Source organism: Choloepus didactylus, chromosome X (genome assembly GCF_015220235.1).
Source record: "Choloepus didactylus isolate mChoDid1 chromosome X, mChoDid1.pri, whole genome shotgun sequence".
NCBI classification, from domain to species: Eukaryota; Metazoa; Chordata; class Mammalia; order Pilosa; family Megalonychidae; genus Choloepus; species Choloepus didactylus.
In genome coordinates this window covers 144536652-144561417 of record NC_051334.1, presented here as the reverse complement: position 1 = coordinate 144561417, position 24766 = coordinate 144536652, and the positions used below count along the sequence as shown (strand labels likewise).

The following is a 24766-nucleotide window of genomic DNA, read 5'->3' as shown; positions in this document are numbered from 1 at the left end:
ATCATCATTTTATTGAGATATATTCACATACCATGCAGTCATACAAAGCAAATCGTACTTTCGATTGTTTACAGTACCATTACATAGTTGTACATTCATCACCTAAATCAATCCCTGACACCTTCATTAACACACACACAAAAATAACAAGAATAATAATTAGAGTGAAAAAGAGCAACTGAAGTAAAAAAGAACACTGGGTATCTTTGTCTGTTTCCTTCCTTCCCCTATTTTTCTACACATCCATCCATAAACTAGACAAAGTGGAGTGTGGTCCTTATGGCTTTCCCAATCCCATTGTCACCCCTCATAAGCTACATTTTTATACAACTGTCTTCGAGGTTAATGGGTTCTGGGTTGTAGTTTGATAGTTTCAGGTATCCACCACCAGCTACCCCAATTCTTTAGAACCTAAAAAGGGTTGTCTAAAGTGTGTGTAAGAGTGCCCACCAGAGTGACCTCTCGGCTCGTTTTGGAATCTCTCTGCCACTGAAGCTTATTTCATTTCCTTTCACATCCCCCTTTTGGTCAAGAAGATGTTCTCCGTCCCACGATGCCGGGTCTACATTCCTCCCCGGGAGTCATATTCCACGTTGCCAGGGAGATTCACTCCCCTGGGTGTCTGATCCCACGTAGGGGGGAGGGTAGTGATTTCACCTTTCAAGTTGGCTTAGCCAGAGAGAGAGGGCCACATCTGAGCAACAAAGAGGCATTCAGGAGGAGACTCTTAGGCACAAATATAGGGAGGCCTAGCCTCTCCTTTGCAGCAACTGTCTTCCCAAGGGTAAAACTTAGGTAGAGGGCTGAACCCATCAAACCACCAGTCCCCTATGTCTGTGGTCATGTTAGCAACCATGGAGGTGGGGTAGGCGAATACCCCTGCATTCTCCACAGGCTCCTCAAGGGGGCACTACATCTTTTTTTTTCCCTTGTTTTTCTTTTTTTTTTTTTATAACTTTCCCTTCTTTTTTAAATCAACTGTATGAAAAAAAAAGTTAAAAAGAAAACAAACATACAATAAAAGAACATTTCAAAGAGAACATAACAAGGGAGTAAGAAAAAGACAACTAGCCTAAGATAACTGCTTAACTTCCAACATGTTCCTACTTTACCCCAAGAAAGTTACATAATATAGCAACATTTCTGTGAACTTGTTCTATATCCATCAGAAATTAACAGACCGTAGTCATTTCTGGGCATCCCCAGAACGTTAAATAGCTTATCTGTTCTTCTTGGATTATTGTTCCCCCTTCCTTAATTGCTCTCTACTGCTAGTTCCCCTACATTCTACATTATAAACCATTTGTTTTACATTTTTCAAAGTTCACATTAGTGGTAGCATATAATATTTCTCTTTTTGTGCCTGGCTTATTTCGCTCAGCATTATGTCTTCAAGGTTCATCCATGTTGTCATATGTTTCACCAGATCGTTCCTTCTTACTGCCGCGTAGTATTCCATCGTGTGTATATACCACATTTTATTTATCCACTCATCTGTTGAAGGACATTTGGGTTGTTTCCATCTCTTGGCAATTGTGAATAATGCTGCTATGAACATTGGCGTGCAGATATCTGTTCGTGTCACTGCTTTCCGATCTTCCGGGTATATACCGAGAAGTGCAATCGCTGGATCGAATGGTAGCTCTATATCTAGTTTTCTAAGGAACTGCCAGACTGACTTCCAGAGTGGCTGAACCATTATACAGTCCCACCAACAATGAATAAGAGTTCCAATTTCTCCACATCCCCTCCAGCATTTGTAGTTTCCTGTTTTTTTAATGGCAGCCATTCTAATCAGTGTTAGATGGTATCTCATTGTGGTCTTAATTTGCATCTCTCTAATAGCTAGTGAAGCTGAACATTTTTTCATGTGTTTCTTGGCCATTTGTATTTCCTCTTCAGAGAACTGTCTTTTCATATCTTTTGCCCATTTTATAATTGGGCTGTCTGTACTATTGTCATTGAGTTGTAGGATTTCTTTGTATATGCAAGATATCAGTCTTTTGTCAGATACATGGTTTTCAAAAATTTTTTCCCATTGAGTTGGCTGCCTCTTTACCTTTTTGAAAAATTCCTTTGAGGTGCAGAAACTTCTAAGCTTGAGGAGTTCCCATTTATCTATTTTCTCTTTTGTTGCTTGTGCTTTGGGTGTAAAGTCTAGGAAGTGGCCGCCTAATACAAGGTCTTGAAGATGGTTTCCTACATAATCTTCTAGGAGTTTTATGGTACTTTCTTTTATATTGAGATCTTTGGTCCATTTTGAGTTAATTTTTGTGTAGGGGGTGAGGTAGGGGTCCTCTTTCATTCTTTTGGATATGGATATCCAACTCTCCCAGCCCCATTTGTTGAAAAGACCATTATGGCTCAGTTCGGTGACTTTGGGGGCCTTATCAAAGATCAGTCGGCCATAGATCTGAGGGTCTATCTCTGAATTTTCAATATGATTCCATTGATCTATATGTCTGTCTTTGTGCCAGTACCATGCTGTTTTGGAAACTGTGGCTTTATAATAAGCTTCAAAGTCAGGGAGTGTAAGTCCTCCCACTTCGTTTTTCTTTTTTAGAGTGTCTTTAGCAATTCGAGGCATCTTCTCTTTCCAAATAAATTTGATAACTAGCTTTTCCAAGTCTGCAAAGTAGGTTGTTGGAATTTTGATTGGGATTGCATTGAATCTGTAGATGAGTTTGGGTATAATTGACATCTTAATGACATTTAGCCTTCCTATCCATGAACATGGAATATTTTTCCATCTTTTAAGGTCCCCTTCTATTTCTTTTAGTAGAGTTATGTAGTTTTCTTTGTATATCTTTTACATCTTTGGTTAAGTTTATTCCTAGGTACTTGATTTTTTTAGTTGCTATTGAAAATGGTATCTTTTTCTTGAGTGTCTCTTCAGTTTGTTCATTTCTAGCATATAGAAACATTACTGACTTATGTGCATTAACCTTGTATCCCGCTACTTTGCTAAATTTGTTTATTAGCTCTAGTAGCTGTATCGTCGATTTCTCAGGGTTTTCTAGATATAAGATCATATCATCTGCAAACAATGACAGTTTTACTTCTTCTTTTCCAATTTGGATGCCTTTTATTTCTTTGTCTTGCCGGATTGCCCTGGCTAGCACTTCCAGCACAATGTTGAATAACAGTGGTGACAGTGGGCATCCTTGTCTCGTTCCTGATCTTAGAGGGAAGGCTTTCAGTCTCTCACCATTGAGTACTATGCTGGCTGTGGGTTTTTCATATATGCTCTTTATCATGTTGAGGAAGTTTCCTTCAATTCCTACCTTTTGAAGTGTTTTTATCAAAAAGGGATGTTGGATTTTGTCAAATGCTTTTTCAGCATCTATTGAGATGATCAATTGATTTTTCCCTTTCGAGTTTTTAATGTGTTGTAATACATTGATTGTTTTTCTTATGTTGAACCATCCTTGCATGCCTGGAATAAACCCCACTTGGTCATGGTGTATGATTTTTTTAATGTGTCTTTGGATTCGATTTGCAAGTATTTTGTTGAGGATTTTTGCATCTATATTCATTAGGGAGATTAGCTGGTAGTTTTCCTTTTTTGTAGCATCTTTGCCTGGTTTTGGTATTAGATTGATGTTAGCTTCATAAAATGAGTTAGGTAGTGTTCCATTTTTTTCAATGTTTTGAAAGAGTTTGAATAGGATTGGTGTCAGTTCTTTCTGGAAAGTTTGGTAGAATTCCCCTGTGAAGCCATCTGGCCCTGGGCATTTATTTGTGGGAAGATTTTTGATGACTGATTGGATCTCTTTGCTTGTGATGGGTTGGTTGAGGTCTTCTATTTCTTCTCTGGTCAGTCTAGGTTGTTCATATGTTTCCAGGAAATTGTCCATTTCTTCTACATTATCCAGTTTGTTGCCATACAGTTGTTCATAATATCCTCTTATTTTTTTTTAATTTCTTCAGGATCTGCAGTTATGTCACCTTTTTCATTCATTATTTTGTTTATATGGGTCTTCTCTCTTTTTGATTTTGTCAGTCTAGCTAGGGGCTTGTCAATCTTGTTGATCTTCTCAAAGAACCAACTTTTGGTGAGATTTATCCTCTCTATTGTTTTTTTGTTCTCTATGTCATTTATTTCTGCTTTAATCCTTCTTATTTCTTTTCTTCTACTTGGTTTAGGATTGGTTTGCTGTTCATTTTCTAGCTTCTTCAGTTGATCCATTAGTTCTTTGATTTTGGCTCTTTCTTCCTTTTTAATATATGCGTTTAGTTCTATAAATTTCCCCCTTAGCACTGCTTTTGCTGCATCCCATAGGTTTTGGTATGTTGTGTTCTCATTTTCATTCGTCTCTATATATTTAGCAATTTCTCTTTCTATTTCTTCTTTAACCCACTGATTGTTTAGGAGTGTGTTGTTTAACCTCCAGGTATTTGTGAATTTTCTAAGTCTCTGATGGTTATTGACTTCTAATTGTATTCCATTGTGGTCAGAGAATGTGCTTTGAATAATTTCAATCTTTTTAAATTTATTGAGGCTTGTTTGATGTCCCAGCATATGATCTATTCTGGAGAAAGTTCCATGAGCACTAGAAAAGTATGTGTATCCTGGTGATTTGGGATGTAATGTCCTGTATATGTCTGTTAAATCTAATTCATTTATCAGATTGTTTAGGTTTTCAATTTCCTTATTGGTCTTCTGTCTGGTTGATCTATCTATAGGAGAGAGTGATGTGTTGAAGTCTCCCACAATTATTGTGGAAACATCAATTGCTTCCTTTAGTTTTGCCAGTGTTTCTCTCATGTATTTTGTGGCACCTTGATTGTGTGTATAGACATTTACGATTGTTATTTCTTCTTGCTGAATTGCCCCTTTTATTAGTATGTAGTGGCCTTCTTTGTCTCTCAAAACATCCCTGCATTTGAAGTCTATTTTATCTGCGATTAATATTGCTACACCTGCTTTCTTTTGGCTGTAGCTTGCATGAAATATTTTTTTCCATCCTTTCACTTTCAGTTTCTTTGTGTCCCTGTGTCTAAGATGAGTCTCTTGTATGCAACATATTGATGGTTCATTTTTTTTATCCATTCTGCGAATCTATATCTTTTAATTGGGGAGTTTAATCCATTTACATTCAACGTTATAACTGTGAAGGCATTTCTTGAATCGGCCATCTTATCCTTTGGTTTATGTTTGCCATATTTTTCCCTCTCTCTATTAATATCCTTTATTGTACCCATACCGAATCTCTTTAGTACTGAACCTTTCTCCAAGTCTCTCTGTCCTTTCTTTGTTTCTCTGTCTGTAGGGCTCCCTTTAGTATCCCCAGTAGGGCAGGTCTCTTGTTAGCAAATTCTCTCAGCATTTGTTTGTCTGTGAAAAATTTAAGCTCTCCCTCAAATTTGAAGGAGAGCTTTGCTGGATAAAGTATTCTTGGCTGGAAATTTTTCTCACTCAGAATTTTAAATATATCGTGCCACTGCCTTCTTGCCTCCATGGTGGCTGCTGAGTAGTCACTACTTAGTCTTATGCTGTTTCCTTTGTATGTGGTGAATTGCTTTTCTCTTGCTGCTTTCAGAACTTGCTCCTTCTCTTCTGTGTTTGACAGTGTGATCAGTATATATCTCGGAGTGTGTTTATTTGGATTTATTCTATTTGGAGTTCGCTGAGGATTTATGATTTGTGTATTTATGTTGTTTAGAAGATTTGGGAAGTTTTCCCCAACAATTTCTTTGAATACTCTTCCTAGACCTTTACCCTTTTCTTCCCCTTCTGGGACACCAATGAGTCTTATATTTGGACGTTTCATATTATCTATCATATCCCTGAGGTCCATTTCGATTTTTTCAATTTTTTTCCCCATTCTTTCTTTTATACTTTCATTTTCCATTCTGTCATCTTCCAGGTCACTGATTCGTTGTTCAACTTCCTCTAGTCTTGTACTATGAGTGTCCAGAATCTTTTTAATTTGGTCAACAGTTTCTTTAATTTCCATAAGATCATCCATTTTTTTATTTAGTCTTGCAATGTCTTCTTTATGCTCTTCTAGAATCTTCTTGATTTCCTTCATATCCCGTACTATGGTCTCATTGTTCATCTTTAGTTCTTTGAGTAGGTGCTCTAGGTGCTGTGTCTCTTCTGGTCTTTTGATTTGGGTGCTTGGGCTTGGGTTATCCATATCGTCTGTTTTTTTCATATGCTTTATAATTTTCTGTTTTTTTTGGCCTCGTGGCATTTGCTGAACTTGATAGGGTTCTTTTAGGGTTTGTAGACCTATTGAAGTCCTTATCTCTAATTTATCAGATCTACAGCTTCGTGGAGTATACTTTCTCTAACTAACCAGCAGGTGGTGTCCACGAGCCACCTGTTCTCCACAAGCCAGTTCTCCCCTGCTTAGCCTTTTTGGTGAGTGGGGGAGTGAGTCTTGTGGGGCCCAATTGGTGTACCAAGCTTGCGTGTGTAGTTGGTGTTGCCTGCCCTGTACGTGGGGCATGTTTCTGGGCAGTCGGGGAGGGGGGGTGGTCCTAACAATCAAATCTCCCTGATGATCCTAGAGTTTTAAAGCTGCTGCAATAGTCTAATCCTTCAGTTCAGTCCTGCCACAGTTTGTCTCTGCCACTGACACACAAGTCTTTGGTATTGGCGTATGGCTCTTGAGACTTGCAAGTGGGCCCCTCTTCCAGGCTGTGCACCCCGGGTCCTCTGTTGAGGGATGACTGTGCTATGTCACAGGTGAGTGCCGTCCCCTCAGGGCAGTTCTGGGCTGCTGGGCTGTGTAGGGAGGCTCCCAGTCTGCTCAAATGATGGCTGAATGGGGCTTTGTTAATTCACACTGCTCCACCTTCCCAGCTCTGGGACAATCAGCTGAGGTTGCAGGGAAGGCTAATGTCCACGCCCAGTTTTGTGGTGTGTGCCTGTTATTTGAAGCACTTCCGTCACACTGGGTTGTCTGGGGCAGCTCTGGGCTATGGGGCTGGCAATGGGCAGGAGTGTTTCCTGTCCACCAGGATGGTGGCTGTGAGCGGATACCCCCCTTTTCTTGGGAAGTTGTGGTGTTTAGTGAATTTTCTCAGCCACGGGATTACTGCCTTTTGTCTCAGAGCTCTCTTAGTTCTGCTCTTGACTTGACGTGCCCAAATTGCAATTCTTTGAAGCTTTCTGTATTGGGCTTCTTATAGTAATTGTTTTAGAAAAAGAAAAAAGGATTAAAAAAAAAAAAGGGCCCTCCTCAGAGATATAATGGGTTATTGAAATGCTAATAGACAAAGCAACCAGGGCCATTAAGGAAAGGTCCACAGGGCAGAGAGATCAGCTTTTCTTCGGGATTTGCATATGCGCCTCAAGGCCTGAGCTCCGCCCTTCCCCTTTCTGTGTTCACCAGAACTCCAAAAATCCTCTGCTTTTATTTTGGAGTTTTTTGTGTTATTTTTTTTTTTCTATGCCTGTCTCCTCTATGCTGGGCTGGCAGCTCTCAGATTCTGTGGTGTCTGGTCTCAGTCTATCTATGCTTGGAGTATGGATCAGTAGAATGAGTTTCCGAGAAGGGCTACCACTGCAGTTCTCCCTTCTCCTTCCCGGTGCTGGCAGCCCCTCCTCCCACGGGACTGAGCCTGGCAGGGAGGGGCGTGGGTCCCCTGGCCGCAAAAACTTACAGATTTCGCTGATCTCAGCAGTTCGACATTTTCATGAGTGTTGTATGAAGTATGCCCAAAGACAGATTGCTCTGTGGTGTCCAGTCCACGCAGTTCCTGGCTTTTTACCTACTTTCCTGGAGGAGTAACTAAAACTTACAGCTCACCAGTCTGCCATCTTGCCCCGCCTCCTCTCCCCAGTTTTTGAAGGACAGTTTTGCCAGATATAGAATTCTTGGTTGGCAGTTTTTCTCTTCTAGTATCTTAAATATTTCATGCTTCTGCCTTCTAGTCTCCATGGTTTCTACTGAGAAATCTGCACACAGTCTTATCAAGCTTCCTTTGTATGTGATGGATTGATTTTCTTTTGCTGCTTTCAGAATTCTCTCTTTGTCTTTGAGATTTGATAATCTGTTACATGTATTGGAATAGATCTGTTTGGATCTGTTCTGCTTGGGGTATGCTACAGTTCTTGGATCTGCAATTTTATGTCTTTAAGTAGAGATGGGAAATTTTCAGTGATTTCTTCTTCTATTCTTTCTGTCCCTTTTCCCTTCTCTTCTCCTCTGGGACACCCATGACATGTATATTCGTGCGCTTCATGTTGTCATTCAATTCCCTGAGATCCTGGTCATGGTTTTCCATTCTTTTCCCTATCTGTTCTTTTATATGTAGGATTTCTGATGTCTGTCCTCTAGTTCCTGAATCCTTTCTTCTGCTTCTTCAAATCTGCTGTTATGTCTCCAGTGTGGTTTTTTATCTCTTCTATTGTGCCTTTAATTCCCATAAGTTATGCCAATTGTTTTTTCAAACTTTGAAGTTCTTCTTTATGTTCACCCAATGTCTTCTTTATATTCTTCATCTCTTTCATCATATCTTCCTTCAACTTGAATTGATTTAGCATATTTGTTTGAAGATATTTAATTAGTTGTTTGAATTCCTGTATCTCACTTGAAGTGCAAGTTTGTTCCTTTGAGTGGGTCATATCTTCATTTTTTCTAGTGTGATTTGTAAATTTTTTGGGTCTAGGCATCAGGTTTCCTTGATTACCCAATCAGATTTCCCCAGACCAGATGGACCTAGATCTCAGGAAGAGGATGTAATTCATATCAGGTTTCCCTGAGGATGAGACCCAGCAGGCTGTTAGACTTTCCTATGAGGCCTCTAGATGTTGTGCTTTTCCTATCATGCCCAGCAGGTGTTGCTTCTCAGCCTGCAGCTTCCCACCAGTGTAAAGGGGTGTGTTGCCTTAATTCTCAGTAGACTCCATTCCTTCCAAGGGCTGAGAGTGTCAGAAGCTAAGCTTAATGTTTTTCTTTCCCCTCACCCCCACCCCCACCCCAGGCCCTAGGGTCTGAGTTCTCTGAGGAAGGGCAGCGCTTAAACTGGGCCCTCCTCCCCCCTTTTTTTAGGAAAGATAAGCACTTTAGGGATTTCTCTCCTACATTTGAGTTCCTCCTTTGACTTTCTAACTACCTTAACTCCACCCATGCCTGGTCAGCACTGACAACTGAAAATGCCTGAAGCTTTCTCTAATTAGCTACTTAGAATGGGAGAAAAAAAGTAAAAAAGAAATCCCATTTTCAGAGCAAGCCCCTGCCCCCCCACCCCCAGTTACCAATCAACAACCAGAGTTAGTGCCTGGTTCTGTGTGCCCCTTTTCTTGGGACACTGCCCTTTTCCAGTATTCTGAGCTCAGCAGATTCCAAAAGGCTCTGTTGTTATTTATTTATGTATTTTTTCTGTCAGCATCACCTCCTCTCTGCCAGGAGAAACTTCTGGGCTCCTTTCCTGCTTGCTCCCGGTTTATCTGTGCTTGTAGCTTGTATTCAGTAGTCCAAATTCATTAATTAAAGCCCCAATTGGAGCTTGATTGCGCTAACTTCCCTTTCTCCTAGTAGACTACTTGTTTTTCCCACAGGGAATCCTTCCAACTCAGCCTGTTGTGCCAGTGGGGGAAGGGTGCCAATTCTGCAGTTTGGGAAGCTTTACTTACAGTTCTAATGCTGTGATCTCAGCAGTACCACCCATTCCAGAGTGGTGTACAATGTTTGTTGTCACAGATGTCCCCCAACAGTTGTTCCAGAGTATTTACTAGTTGTTACAGAGGATTAACTAAATCCCACACCTCCCTATGCTGTCATCTTGCCCTGCCCCTCTTCCTCATTTTTGAAAGACAGTTTTGCCAGATATAGAATTCTTGGCTGGCAATTTTTTTATCCTGCTTTTGGCACTTTAAATATGTCTCCCCATTGCCTTCTTGCCTCTGTGGTTTCCAATGAGAAACTGGCACTTAATCTCATTGAGGCTCCCTTGTACATGGCACTTTGCTTCTCCTTTGCAGTTTTCAGAATTTTCTTCATATTTGGCATTCCAGTTTGATTATAATATGCTGTAGTATGGGTTTATTTGGGTTTATCCTGTTCTGAGTTCATCAAGCATCTTGAATGTATATATTCATGTATTTCATTAAATTTGGGAAACTTTTAGCCATTATTTCTTTAGATGTTCTCTCTGCCCCTTTCCCTTTCTTTCTTTTCCTTCTGGGATGCCCACAATGCATATATTGGTGTGCTCGATGATGTCCCACAGGTTCCTCAGGCTCTGTTCACTTTTCTTCATTCTTTCCCCTTTGTGTGCCTGTGACTGAATGCATTCAATTGTCTTATCTTCAAGTTCACTGACTCTCTTCTGTCAGTGCCCATCTGCTGCTGAATCCCTCTATGGAATTTTAAATTTCTGTTACTCTGGTCTTCAGCTGTGTTTGGTTCCTTTTCAGAATTTCTGTCTCTTTGCTGATATTCTCTTTGTGTTCACCTGTTGTGTTCCTGATTTCCATTAGTTCTTTGTCCATGTTTTCCATTAGCTCTTTGAGCATATTTAGGGCCATTTTTTAAAACGTCTTTGGTATGTCACCGATGGTTTCTAATGCTTTAGTCTTCTGCTTTACTGGGCCTTTGCTTCCTTTTTCTTTGCATTTTTTTAACCTTTTGTTGAAACCTCGACATTTTTATATATTAACGTATTATCACTGGAACTTAGACTTTGAGGTGTCTGTTCCTTAAGCTTGTATCCAGCTAGTATTATGACAGTTTTCCTTGAATGCCAGATACTGATATGGCGGCGGCGGCTCTTGATCCAGGTCTGTCCCGTCACCAAAGTTAGCCTGGTCAGACTGAGACTCATGAAGCAGGGAGATGTCATCCGAGGTGGGGGATTTGAGTCAGTTCCCCATCTTCCGGGGCTGGGGTGTGTGATCTGTGCACTGTTCTGACAGTCTCCTCCAAGATATCAGTCTTTTATCAGATACATGGTTTCCAAATATTTTTTTCCCATTGAGTTGGCTGCCTCTTCACCCTTTTGTCAAATTCTCTTGAGGTACAGAAGCTTTTACTTTTGAGGAGTTCCCATTTATGCATTTTTTCTTTCACTGCTTGTGCTTTGGCTGTAAGGTCTAAGAAGTGACCTCCTAATACCAGGTATTGAAGATGTTTCCCTACATTATCTTCTAGGAGTTTTTATGGTACTGTCTCTTATTTTGAGGTTTTTAATCCATTTTGAGTTAATTTTTGTGTAGGGTATGAGGTACAGTTCCTCTCATTTTGGATATGGTTATCCAGCTCTTCCAACCCCATTTGTTGAATAGACTGTTCTGTTCCAGTTCAGTGGTTTAGGTTGCCTTATCAAAGATCAGTTGACTGTAGATCTAGGGGGTCTATCTGCGAATTCTTAATTTGATTCCATTGATCAATATGTCTATCTTTGTGCCAGTACCATACTGTTTTGACTACTGTGGCTTTATAATAAGCTTCAAAGTCAGGGTGTGTTCTGCAAAGTAGGTTGTTGGGACTTTGATTGGAATTGCATTGAATCTGTAGATGAGTTTGGGTAGAATTGACATACTGACATCGTCTTTTCCATGAACACGGAATATTTTTTCATCTTTTTAGGTCCCCTTCTATTTCTTTTAGGAAAATTACGTAGTTTTCTACGTGTAGGTCTTTTACATCCTTGGTTAAGTTTATTTCTATGTACTTCATTTTTTTTAGTTGCCATTGAGAATGGAATCTTTTTTTTGAGTGTCTCTTCAGTTAGGTCATTTACAGTGTATAGGAACATTACTGACTTTCATGCATAAATCTTGTATCTGCTACTTTGCTAAATTTGTTTATTAGCTCAAGTAGCTGTGTTGTTGATTTCTCAGGGTTTCCCAAATATAAGATCATATCATCTGCAAATAATGACATTTCTACTTCTTCCTGTCCAATTTGGATGCCTTTTATTTCCTTGTCTTGCTGGATTGCCCTGGCTAGCACTTCCAGCACAATGTTGAATAACAGTGGTGACAGTGGGCATCCTTGTCCTGTTCATGATCTTAGAGGGAAGGCTTTCAGTCTCTCACCATTCAGGACTATGCTGGCTGTGAGTTTTTCATATATGCCCTTTATTATATTGAGGTAGTTTCCTTCAATTCCTACCATTTGAAGTGTTTTTATCAAAAAAAAGGATGCCGGATTTTGTCCAATGCTTTTTCAGCATCTATTGATAGGATCATTTGATTTTTCCCTTTTGATTTTTTTAATGTGTTGTATTACATTGATTGATTTTCTTATGTTGAACCATCCTTGCATACCTGGAATGAACCCCACTTGGTCATGGTGTATGATTTTTTTAATGTGTCTTTGGATTCGATTAGCAAGTATTTTTTTGAGAATTTTTTTTGTGTATGTTCGTGAGGGAGGTAGGCCTGTAGTTTTCCTTTCTTGTAGCATCTTTACCTGGTTTTGGTATTAGAGTGATGTTAGCTTCATAAAATGAGTTAGGTAGTGTTCCATTTTCTTCAGTGTTTTGAAACAGTTTAAGTAAGATTGGTGTCAGTTCTTTTTGGAAAATTTGGTAGAATTCCCCTGTGAAGCCTTCTGGCCCTGCATCTATATTTGTGGGAAGCTTTTTGATGACTGATTGGATCTCTTTGCTTGTGATTGGTTTGTTGAAGTCTTCTATTTCTTCTCTGGTCAGTCTAGGTTGTTCATATGTTTCCAGGAAATTGTCCGTTTCCTCTACATTAGCTACTTTATTGGTGTACAGTTCATAATATCCTCTTAAAAGTTTTTTTTTTAATTTCTCTGGCATCCGTAGTAATGTTGCCTCTCTCATTTATTATTTTGTTTATTTGGGTCTTCTCTCTTTGATTTTGTCAGTCTAGCTAGGGGCTTGGCAATCTTGTTGATCTTCTCAAAGAACCAACTTCTGGTTTTATTTATTCTCTCTTGTTTTTTTGTTATCTGTGTCATTTATTTCTGCTTTAATCCTTGTTTATTTTCTTCTACTTGGTTTAGGATGATTTTGCTGTTCGTTTTCTAGCTTCTTCAGTTGTTCCATTTGTTCTTTGATTTTAGCTCTTTCTTCCTTTTTAATGTATGCATTTAGAGCTATAAATTTCCCCTTCAATACTGCCTTCCCTGCATCCCATAAGTTTTGATATGTTGTGTTCTCGTTTTCATTCGTCTCTGGATATTTAGCAATTTCTGTTGGTATTTCTTCTTTAACCCACTGATTGTTAAGGAGTGTGTTGTTCAGCCTCCACCTGTTTGTTAATGTTCTAAATCTCTGATGGTTGTTGACTTCTAGTTGTATTCCATTGTGATCAGAGAATATAGTTTGAATAATTTCAATATTTTTAAATTTATTGAGGCTTGTTTTATGGCCCAGCATATGATCTATTCTGGAGAAAGTTCTGTGAGCACTAGAGAAGAATGTGTATCCTGGTGATTTGGGATGTAATGTCTGTGAAGTCAAATTCATTTATCACATTGTTTAGGTTTTCACTTTCCTTATTTGTCCTCTGGTTGATCTATCTATAGGAGAGAGTGATGTATTGAAGTTTTCCACAGTTATTGTGGAAACATATATTGCTTCTTCAGTTTGCCAGTGTTTGTCTCATATACTTTAGTGCACCTTGATTTGGTACGTAGACATTTATGATTGTTACTTCTTGTTGAATTGTCCTTTTTATTAGTATTTAGTGACCTTGTTTGTCTCTTATAACATGCTTGCATTGAAAGTCTATTTTATCTTTGATTAATATTGCTATTTCTGCTTTCTTTTGGCTGTAGCTTGCATGAAATATTTTTTCCATCCTTTCACTTTCAGTTTCTTTGTGTCCCTGTGTCTAAGATGAGTCTCTTGTATGCAACATATTGATGGTTCATATTTTTAATCCATTCTGCCAATCTATATCTATTAATTGGGGAGTTTAATCCATTCACATTCAGTGTTATTACTGTGAAGGCATTTCTAGAATCAGCCATCATATCCTTTGGTTTTTATTTGTCAGATTATTTTTCCCTCTCTCTCTTTATTTTCTTTAATGTACCCTTACTAAAACTCTTTAGTTCTGATCCCTTTTCCATACCTCTCTCTTGTTTCTTTTTTTCTATGCTAGCAGGGCTCCCTTTAGTATCTCTTGTAGGGCAGGTCTCTTGTAGGGCAGGTCTCTTGCTAGCAAATTCTCTCAGCATTTGTTTGTCTGTGAAGATTTTAAGCTCTCCCTCGAATTTGAAGGAGAGCTTTGCTGGATAAGGAATTCTTGGTTAGCAAGTTTTCTCTCTCAGAATTTTAAATATGTCATGCCACTGCCTTCTCGCCTCCATGGTGGCCGCCGAGTAGTCACTACTTAGTCTTAAGTTGTTTCCCTTGTATGTGGTGAATTGCTTCTCTCTTGCTGCTTTCAGAACTTGCTCCTTCTCTTCAGCATTTGACAGTCTGATCAGAGTATGTCTCAAAGTGGGTTTATTTGGATTTATTCTGTTTGGAGTTCGTTGGGCATCTATGATTTGCATATTGATGTTGTTTGGAAGTGTTGGGAAGTTTCCCCAACAATGTCTTTGAATATGCTTCCTAGACCTTTAACCTTCTCTTCCCCTTCTGGAACACCAATGATTCTTATATTTGTGTGTTTCGTGTTGTCCATCATATCCCTGAGATTCATTTCAAATTTTCCTAATTTTTCTCCGTTCATTCTTTTGTACTTTTACTCTCTAGAACATTGTCTTCAAGTTTGCTTATTTGTTCTGCTTTTTTGTTCTGTCTGCTGCTTATTTGTTATTAGCTTATTTGTTCTGTCTGCTGCTGTGTGTTTCCAGGATCTTTTTAATTTGACCATCAGTTTCTTTTATTTTCATAAGCTCATCTGTTTTTATTTACTCTTGCAAAATCTTCTTTATACTCTTCTAGGGTCTTCTTCATGTTGTTTATATCTTGATCCATGATCTTGTTTGTGAGTACTTCTTTGATTAATTCCTACAAGTTCTGTGTCTCCTCTGGTATTTTGATTTGGGCATTTGGGTTATTCGTATCTTCTGGCTTCTTCATATGCTTTAGAATTTTCTGTTGATTTTGGTCTCTTGGCATTTGCTTATCTTGATAGGGTTCTTTTAGGATGTTCCAGTTTGCTAATGCTTCCGTTATGCAAAATACCAGAAATGGATTGGCTTTTATAAGCGGGTTTATTTGTTTACAAGTTACAGCCTGCAGGCCATGAAAATGTCCAAATGAAGGCAACAACAGAAGTATACCTTCACCGAAGGAAGGCCAGTGGCATCCAGAAAACCTCTGTTAGCTGGGAAGGCACATGGCTGGCACCTGCTGATCCCATGTTGTGTTCCAGCTCCACTTGCAGCTCCTATGCATTCTTCAAAGTGTCTGTCTTGGCTGCAGTACCTCCTTCTATCTCTGAACACTTTTATATGGCTCCAGTGATTTAATTAAGACCCACCCTGAATGGATGGGGTAACTCCTCCATGGAAGTTATCCAATCAAAGGTCTTGCCCACAGTTGATTGAGTCACACCTCCATGGAAATACTCAATCAAAGGATTCCAACCTAATCAAGACTAAATATGTCTGTCCCCACAAGATTGCATCAAATAACATGGAGTTTTGGGGGACATAAAACATCCAAACTAGTACATAGGATATGCAGGCTTCTTTGAACAATTATCCATAATTTGACAGAGCTACAACTTGGTGGCATGCACCTACCCTGACCTACCAGGAGATGGCACCCCTGAGCCACCTGTTACCCTCAGGCCAGCTCTTCCCACATTCGTCTGTGCAGCAAGTGGGGGTCCAAACCTTGTGGGGGTCCACTCAGTGCACGGATTTTCTGTGTGCAGTTGGGACTGCCAACCCTGAGGGTGCGGGGTGTGCCCTGTGCAGTTAGGCAGGGAAGACAGCTTTAAGATCCAGAACTCCCAGCTGTTCCTGAGGCTGCGACACAAGTCCGACCCTTCAGCTCAGATTCTCCACAGTCTTTCTTTGCCATGGGTCCACAAATCGCTGGGATTGGTGTAGGGTTCCTGGCACTTCTGTGCGGGACTCTGCGTCTAAGCTGTGCACTCCATGGGCCTCCACAGAGGAAGACTGCACAATGTCACAGGTGATCGGAATCCCCAGGGGAAGCTCTTGGCTGTGGCACCACATCAGGGCATCTCCCAGCCCGCTGAAAACATGGCTGTACAAGGTGTGGTAACTTCCTACTTCCCCAGTCCCTCGCCTGTTGCAGCAGCCTGTTGCTATCTCTGGGACAATTAGCTGTGGAAGTGCAAAAGGCTATCATCCACATGAGATACTAAGGCGGGTTCCCGGGGTGTGGAAGGCACTCACCACCACCTTTGACTGCATGGCTCTCTCTGCCAGATCTGTAGCCACTTTCCAGGTTTTTAACCCATTTCCAGATGCTGACCCCAGGTTTCTCCCCACCTCAGGGTGGCTTGGCTGCTGTTTCCCCAGCAGCCTCAAAAGCTCACTCGATTCTGAACGCAGACTCTCAGTTTCACCAAATGCACAGTCACTGTGGATGTAGCAGACCTTGTCCAGCCAGTAGAACCCTGGAACTGCTATTCTGGAACACTTTCTGTCTTTTATCTGGTGTCTTTCATGGAGAAGTATTTTGCTCTGTCTCTCCTAATCTGCCGTCTTGGATTCCCCTACCCTTATTTTCATTTCCCATTGCCTCTGCCTGGGTTGTAGCCTAAACAACCTCTTGCCTGGATTATTGAAACAACCTGCTGAGGAGTCCCTCTTCTCCTTTCCCTCTTCCCTCCCTCCCCCGGCCTTCTTGTGCCTCAGCTTTAATCTTCCTAAATCATAGCTCTTCCTCAGAAATCTTTGGTGAATTTGAGTTGCCTGCAAGATAACATCTAAACTCTAGGGTGGTTCAAGCCCCCCCCTCAACCTCCACCACACACACACCATGCTTCCAATGTAATCTACATCCTCAGCCTTTGTTTCCTTTTCTCCCTCTTCATGAACCTTTTTTGAGGTTGGTGGTGGTAGTTACATTTCTTTATTGTTAAAAAGTACATGTTTTGGGTGTTATAACAAATCTATCTAGCAGGTAATTATTGCCCCCATTTTTACAAGAATAGCATAGAAGAATATTTATGATTATTCTTACATTTTAGCACATTGTTACGCACACCAGAGATCTGCCTCTTACTAGGACTAAATTATTTAACCTCTATGAGCCTCAGGTTCTTCATCAATGCAATGGGGATAATAATGGTTCTGTCCCCACAGAGTCACTATAAGTATTAAATGAAATAAATAATGTAAAACTGCCACTCACTAGGTTCTTAATAAGCAATAGTTATTATCATTAATATATGCTGGACAGGGCATAATAAATAAACACAGCTTCATTATAGCATCTGTCTACTAAGAATCACAGCTAAGGACACACCCGTCAGCTGGGTTACAAGCACCACCTAAGCAGTTTGTGGGTTTGCTTCTTCCCTATCTTCATGAATCTTAAACTTCCCTCACACTGTCCACTATCCACATCCTATAAGACAAAAGAGCCTAGTGGTAACCAGTACATAGGGTTTTGCAGCCAGACTCCCTCGGTTCAAGTCCCAGCTCACTGTGTACTAACTATAGCTTGGGAGAAGTATCTCTATGCTTTGGCATAGGAATATTATAATAATTCAATGATTACATGTGTAAAGCTTTAAAATCATTGCTTGGTGTTTAGTAAATTCTCAATAACTGCTAGCATCCTTGTGATTATGCGTATTTTCTGACTCTGCCTTTGTTCATGTTGTTGCCTACTGTAATGTCCCTTTTCTGCTCGTTTCCTAACTAAATCCCACTCAGGTCAAAAGTCCCATCCCTAAGCTTGTGTTATTTTTGCTCCTCCCCTAGTTGAAAGTAGTTTCTCTACTGTGAATTTTCATAACTTGTCACTTTCTTCTTTTTTATGGCTATATATTTATGTACAGTATCTTCCCTGGCAGACTGCAAACATGGTGGGGGCAGGATCCAAGTCTGATTCATCTTGGTAGCTCTCTGAAGCACTTAGACATGTTACCTTGTACATAGTAAGCACTCAGATAATTAGAATGACTGGCTGATCAGATGAGTGCTTCAGAAAGATAACAGAAGTGAGAAGGAGAGATTAGAGCTGGAGAGACTAAAAGGTAGGGAGACCAGTTAAGAGACTATTTTGATCCAGGCTGGAGGTAATAAGGGTTCAGCAAGTGACAGGAGGAATAAAACTGAGGGAATGAATTAGAGTGTCCAAGAACCACATAACTACAACCATGGTTTGAAAATTGGAAACTAAATGCAGAGGAAAAGGGTTTCTGTCATAGATTGAGTTATCCTTTACTTAGTTGCTGTTTATTCTACTGGTTTAGATCTAATCCATGGCCTCATATTCTGTGTAATAACATTAGATTGCTTTTCTTCTATAGATGTTAGGCAGTTGTGATATGATGATTAACTGGAAGCTCTTTTTCAAACAGAAAAATGAAAACCGGTTTTATCTGAAGGAAGTGAATGTCAGCTTGAATCTGGTAAATGTCTTTGGTAAGCAAAGCATTGACTGGGGTTGGGTGGGGGAGAAATGTAGGCTAAACTGAAAAAATAGAAACCATAATTGTCTTGTTATCAAGTAGTGCCTTATTTATGGATTTTATTATGACTTTATGTAAAAGTATTGTGTCTTGACCACAACTTAAAATCAGTAACGTAGAAATGTAGTGTTCTATCTTTTGCATTATCCCATCTTTTCGAAGTATGGTGGATAATTGTTATAATTGTTAAGGATGTGACTGATTTTAGACTATAGAAACATCTGTAGAACGATAAAGCCTAGTGAATTGCTCTTTGTAGATAGACCCTAAGCTCTTATACGTCACTCAGAAATCCTGAGATCTGTCTCATTTTTGATGTTTAGAGGAAGTTATTAACTTGTTTCTCTCTTTAAAGTTCTCAGCATCACAAACCACAACCTTAGCTACTGGGATGCCCCCCTGGGAAGTTCTTATATGTGCAACAAAGAGCAGACTGTTTCAGTGTCTGGAACATTTCAGATAAATACCTTTGATCTAAGGGTTCAGCCTTTCAATGTGACGGAAGGAAAGTATTCTACAGGTAAGAATCAAGCACATTTTATTATACTAATAATTTACTCATTTAATTAATAATTTCTGTTCTTATGTTTACTGATAAGGTAGCTTTTCCTTTGAGTCACAGAAATTTAAATATTGAAATAGAGTAATATGAATTCACCTCTCAACTCTATTGTAGAGTTTTCATAGCCTTGGACAAGTTCTGTAACTATTCCTTTATGTCGACAGATAATAGTTAAATCTGGCTCATCATTTTGCTCAGAATGGTATTTTTGTGATCCCCAAACCATTTGCAACAAAGATATTAAAGCTGAAGCCTGATGTTAGCTTTAAGTGAGCTTTACATATGCTCCCTCTAGGTTTTAGTTCATGGTGAGGACAACATTTGAGCCGCAGCTTTGAGTATCTGCCTCTGCCTTACTTGTGCCATTTTCTTGCTGAAACATTTTCAGAACTTACTGAAAGCAGTTTGGTCTTATTTTGTTAAGACTAATGATAGAGTGGTAGCAAAGCCTCCAATTTCATGAACTATATTTTTGCTAGCCAAAATGATCTGGAGAGTTTTAAAAAGCATGTGCCAGTGTTAATGGGCCTTTTTGAAGATCTACTTAGGACTAATGATAGTATTTGTCAGATTTTTGAATGAAACGCTTATTGAAAGGTACATTACAGTGTTTTTATATGAATGTGAAAGATATATTTGGCATTTCAGGATTAGAATTTACATAATGAAATAAAGTACATAGGAATTCCTTAATTGACTTGTTTTAAACCCGTTACTTAAAATTGGGGGCTTGTGGATCACAGCTCTTTAAGTAGAGCTATTCTGGTTGTCCACATACTTTCTAACAATTAACTGTGGCTTAGAAAGAAATGTGGAAACTGTTTAAAAGTAAATGTGCTGTGAGCCATCTGACTGCTTTTTCAGTAGTGCTGAATACCTAGTCTGACTCCGTTAGATTTAGATAAATTGGACTCTTCACCCTATGGTTCTTGTGACTAGAGAGGTTAATCACACTTAAAAATACTTTTCAAGAATTCATTTTCCCTTATGTCAGTTTTGCTTATGTACTTCAATTATTTTGATCCTTTAACAGCTTTATTTTTGGAGTCATTATCTAGCTCCCCTATGTATTATTAACCTAATTTTAGTTCTAGATTTGTGTTTAAAATCATTTGCATGTTAATCTCAACTCAAGCCTGTTTACCTAGTCAGCTATAATAGAGATGAGTGTTCTTGCAATTTGAAACTTGGGTTTTCATGTACATAGAATCAAAAATATCACCCAAAGGGGTATATAAGATTTAATGCTGATAATGAATACACAATGTATTTGTGGAACTAGGTTCTTGGCTGCAGGTACCTATAAATACAACACGCAGGTAATACTTGACTGTAGAGAAGGAGAAAATAAAATTGTAGTAAGGTAAAAGTGTGTTGATTCAATTTTACTGGATCATAGTACTCTCTAGAAATAGAAAAAATAGCTCCTATGGGCTTCCAGCCTTGACCAGATTGATTAAAAAAATGTAGTAAATGCACTCAAATTAGTAAAAGGTCCCAGTTTCTTGACTTTTGCAGCCCCTGCTATCATACACTCTTAAGACAGGATCTGCAAACTTTTTCCGTAAAGGTCCAGACAGTAAATGATTTAGGTAATCTGTCTCTTCACGACTATTCAGCTCAGCATTGTAGCATGAAAACAGTCATAGACAACACATAAACAAATGAGTGCGGCTGTGTTCCAGTAAAACTTTGTGAGTACTGAAATACTAATTTCATATAATTCACGTGCCATGAAATAGTTTTCTTTTGATTTTTTTCAGCCATTTAAAAATGCAAAAACCATTTTTAGCTCTTGGGCCAGACTTGGCCCAGGGGGCTGTAGTTTGCTGACTCCTGCTCTAAAGGAATTTCAAGGCCAGCCTGACTGTTCTAATCCCATGCTGCCTTCCTGATCTGTTCCCAGTCTCCCAAAAGACATTCACCCTACCATGGAGAGGTTAATATGTCTATGCAGATATGGGCTAGATTAGCTTCCTTCATTTCTGATAAAGTTAACACCCCTATTTTGGAAAGGATTTGGAAGATAAATACATATACATAAACACATTTATGTATATATACAATATAATATAAATAGTGTTGTAAATATAGATATATATGAAATATGTGTATTCATATATATGAATATCTGTACATACATATATGTATATACACACACACATATACATGAATGAAAAGACAAACAAGTTTTGGGATTTTAATCCTAGAATAATCCGTAATTTTCTGTAGCTTTATGTAAAAATACACATGTTTTAGTTAAAGTAAATCTTGTAAGAAAATTTCTGATTTTTGAATCAACATCTTTTACTTTTGGACTTTTTTTTTTTTTGCTTATACTCATTATTTGTTACACACTTTTTCTTATCTACAGCCCAGGAGTGTTTGCTGGATGGTGACACCATTCTTATACCAATTATAGTTGGTGCTGGTCTTTCAGGCTTGATTATCGTTATAGTGATTGCTTACCTAATTGGCAGAAGAAGTAGTTATGTTGGATATCAGACTCTGTAACACTAATCCATATGTGATCTCTGTTATAAAATAATAAAGCAAGTACAAGTTCCAACATAAGCTACTATTCAATTTAAGGTATATTTAGTTGTAGTCCTGATCCTGGAATGGATGGTCTGGGGATTTCAAACTTAAACATATTTTTTAAAAATCCCAAAACTATAAACTGCAATTTAGTCATGTGATTTTGGTTTGCCCAACCAAGGGATTTAAAACTTTTATTTCTGTAGCAAAAGGCATGTGCAAAATCACCTGGATTGTAGGTTCTATTTGATTGTCTTAAATTAGCATTTCAGTGTTTTCTGACTAGAAATACATAATTTTAGGAAAAAATTTTTAAAGAGTGATTTTTTTTCTTACATGTAGTTAAGTTGGGACAACATTCTACACTGAATTTGTACTTGCTTCTTTTGCATTTTTTATGATTTTGTTTGCAGGTTAACTTCATTTCTTTGGCATTGCCACATACTTGACCTATGAGAGAGATGCCAGTAGATTTCAACAGGGCCTAGCATCATTATATTCTTAGCAGTTAATGCTTTTCTGATGCTTTTTGAATGCATTTATATTTCATGTGATTGTAATGACAAAAGATATAGAAGTTTTTTAAATTTTAGAATAGGTGTTAATCTTATTATTTAATCCTTTAAAAAATATGGATATTTCAGTCTTTTAAAGTTCAAAACTCAAGACTATTCCAATTGGGCATTTCAATCCAGTTTGTAGATGCTTTGGAGATAATTGCTAGGCAATGCCAATTTAGGGCATTAGTCCTTTGTACCCGTAAATTGACCTGTAGATGCAGTACTAAAATTAATGCAGATTTCTCTTTAGCCTTCCATTATTCTTGTTGGTGGTGGCGTGATTTTTCCTTTTTTTTTCCTTAAAGAAATGCCAATATATTGTGGAACCTACATAAAGAAGTGCACCTTACCCTTATAAGGTAATTTGCACCTAACCCAAAAGTCTTAGTTTTCTCTTAGTAGTAGTGCACATTAAAAAGTTTTTTTGTTTCTAGCTTGCATTGATTGCTACAGCATTCACTAATTTGGCTGTCACATTTAAATGGTTCTCTGCTGATCAAAACTTACATTGTTATTGTTCATTGTGGTAGAATCATTATTAATTCCTATCTTTTATGTTCAGTTTTGTGCTCTGGAGATATGTACCAATTGTCCATTTACTGTGCACCACCTAATGTTTATTTGAGATAGCAAAACATTTTAGCTTGATAGTTAACACATCCATCTAGTATTTCTTGCTGCTTCTAGATTTTTTTTATTATATTGGACTGGCTGAGCAAAGAGTGAAAAACTATCAATGTACAGCTATATATGGAAGATTCTTGTGTGAGTGGTTCTTTTTTTCTTGCGGGGGAAGATTATGTGCCCTCCCCCTGTTCACTAGAAAATGAGGAGCTACCTGGGTTCTAAGCTATTATTGATGTTGAATGAATTTGATATTCCAGCTATAAGTGCATATATATCTGTAATTGTCTTTCAAGTTATATTGAAGTGATAAATATTTTCTTCCACTTAAATTTGGTCTCTGTTTAGAGTAACCTAAAAACCTTACTGGCACAGAATCAGATTTCTGGCTAGCTCCCCTTTTAGAGCTACATTAAGCTGCATTGTCAGGTTAAGACATCTTTTAAAGACTAAATGTAAATCTGATTTTCAAAAATTATTTTTTATTTAAATAGTGTTTTAGTGTAAAATTGTTACCCTTATAAGAATGACTAATGCTCATAAGAACATGGGCCTTAGATATTTCTCATGAGTTAAAACAAAGCTGCTTTGCGGCTTTTTAAAAAACAATAAAAATTGGAAGCACAAGAAGGTAGCGCTGGCTTAAGGCAATTAATGTTACTAAAAGTTTCTATACTTAGATTATATACCTGATCATATTAAAATATCCCTAATAACCCCTGTTTTATAGAAAATCTGACTTCAGTGAATACTTTTGGGTTTTACTTGGGCCAGTTTATATACTGCTATTTACACTATTATTTCCTATAACCACTTATTCTTTGTACCTTTTGAGGTTTTATTTGTTGCACTAGGCATACACCTTGACAGTAACACTGTTTGGTTTAGGATGTTTTTTATGTGTTAGCATTTGTATAAAGAAACTGGTCCATGTAAGTACTTTCCATGTTTTTTTCTCAAATGTTTAAACCGCTAGTGCTGTATGGTATTTCTCTTTAGATATTTGCCTGTCCGTATGCTCAACATATTGCTTCAAAAACAATAAAGATTCTTTTATTTCTTAAGGAAATTTGCTCACATTTTTCCCCCATTGGTTAAAGTTAAGATTTTGTGTGCTACATAATAGTTTCTTTCAAAAGGAAAATTTTTAGATGCTCTTAGATGTAGATGTAGTAAATTTCTAAGATGTCCTGTGTATTACCATCTGGAAGAGTGGTCTCATACATAGATGTTGAATCACCTGGGAAGTTTGTTATAAAAATAGATTCCAGGCTCTATTCAAGAGAATTTAACATAGGTCTGGGTAGGGCCCTTTATGGTGTGCGTATATGCCACGTGTGTGTGTAAGCTCTCCAGTTGAACCTGATGCATAATCAATTAGGGTACCAGTGATCTAGAATATTTATTCCATAGTAAAAGCTTCAGACTATCCCTTGTATACTTTCTTAACTTGTAAATTGATGCTGATACTTAATATCTATTGATAAGCTGCTTTACATTGCCACCATACAAATCAAGCTTTTGATGGGAACCAAAGTAGAATTATGAGAAATCTGTCTCTTCTTAGATCATCCTAAAATACTTGAATCTTAGCAATTTCTAGATAGCTTCCCAGTCATCTAAGTATATCACACACAATAACTTCGCTATCTAACCAGAAACTCTTCTGGATTTACCCAGTTAAGCTATTGTGACTGCCAACTAGTTATCACTGCTCCCAACTCGGCTACTAGCTATCATGTGATCTTGGTCAAGCTGCTTAACTTCTGGGTCTCAGTTTTATCATCAGGGAACTGGGGACTTTAAAATCCTGTTTTATTTCTTTGTATGATCTTTTCATTTCAATGAAGATAAATATACTTTTGAGCATTTTTAGAAGGAATCTGATAAGTAGCTACTTGTTGGGTTGTAAGAATGTACTTTACTCACATGTAAAACACCATCTAAAGTCTCCTGCATTATTTTCCA

The 24766-nt window shown here is 38.3% G+C and overlaps 1 protein-coding gene across 1 annotated transcript in view; it reads left to right on the top strand.

The window, feature by feature from the left end:
* The window catches only part of LAMP2 (lysosomal associated membrane protein 2), a 36130-nt gene extending 12263 nt beyond the window's left edge, over positions 1-23867 (top strand). The window contains exons 4-7 of the mRNA XM_037820890.1: positions 16013-16124; positions 18353-18467; positions 18855-19034; positions 21451-23867. Coding sequence (XP_037676818.1) covers positions 16013-16124; positions 18353-18467; positions 18855-19034; positions 21451-21590 — 547 coding nt within the window. The 3' untranslated portion in view covers positions 21591-23867. The remainder of the gene's footprint in view (positions 1-16012; positions 16125-18352; positions 18468-18854; positions 19035-21450) is intronic.
* The last annotated feature ends 899 nt before the right edge of the window (positions 23868-24766 follow it).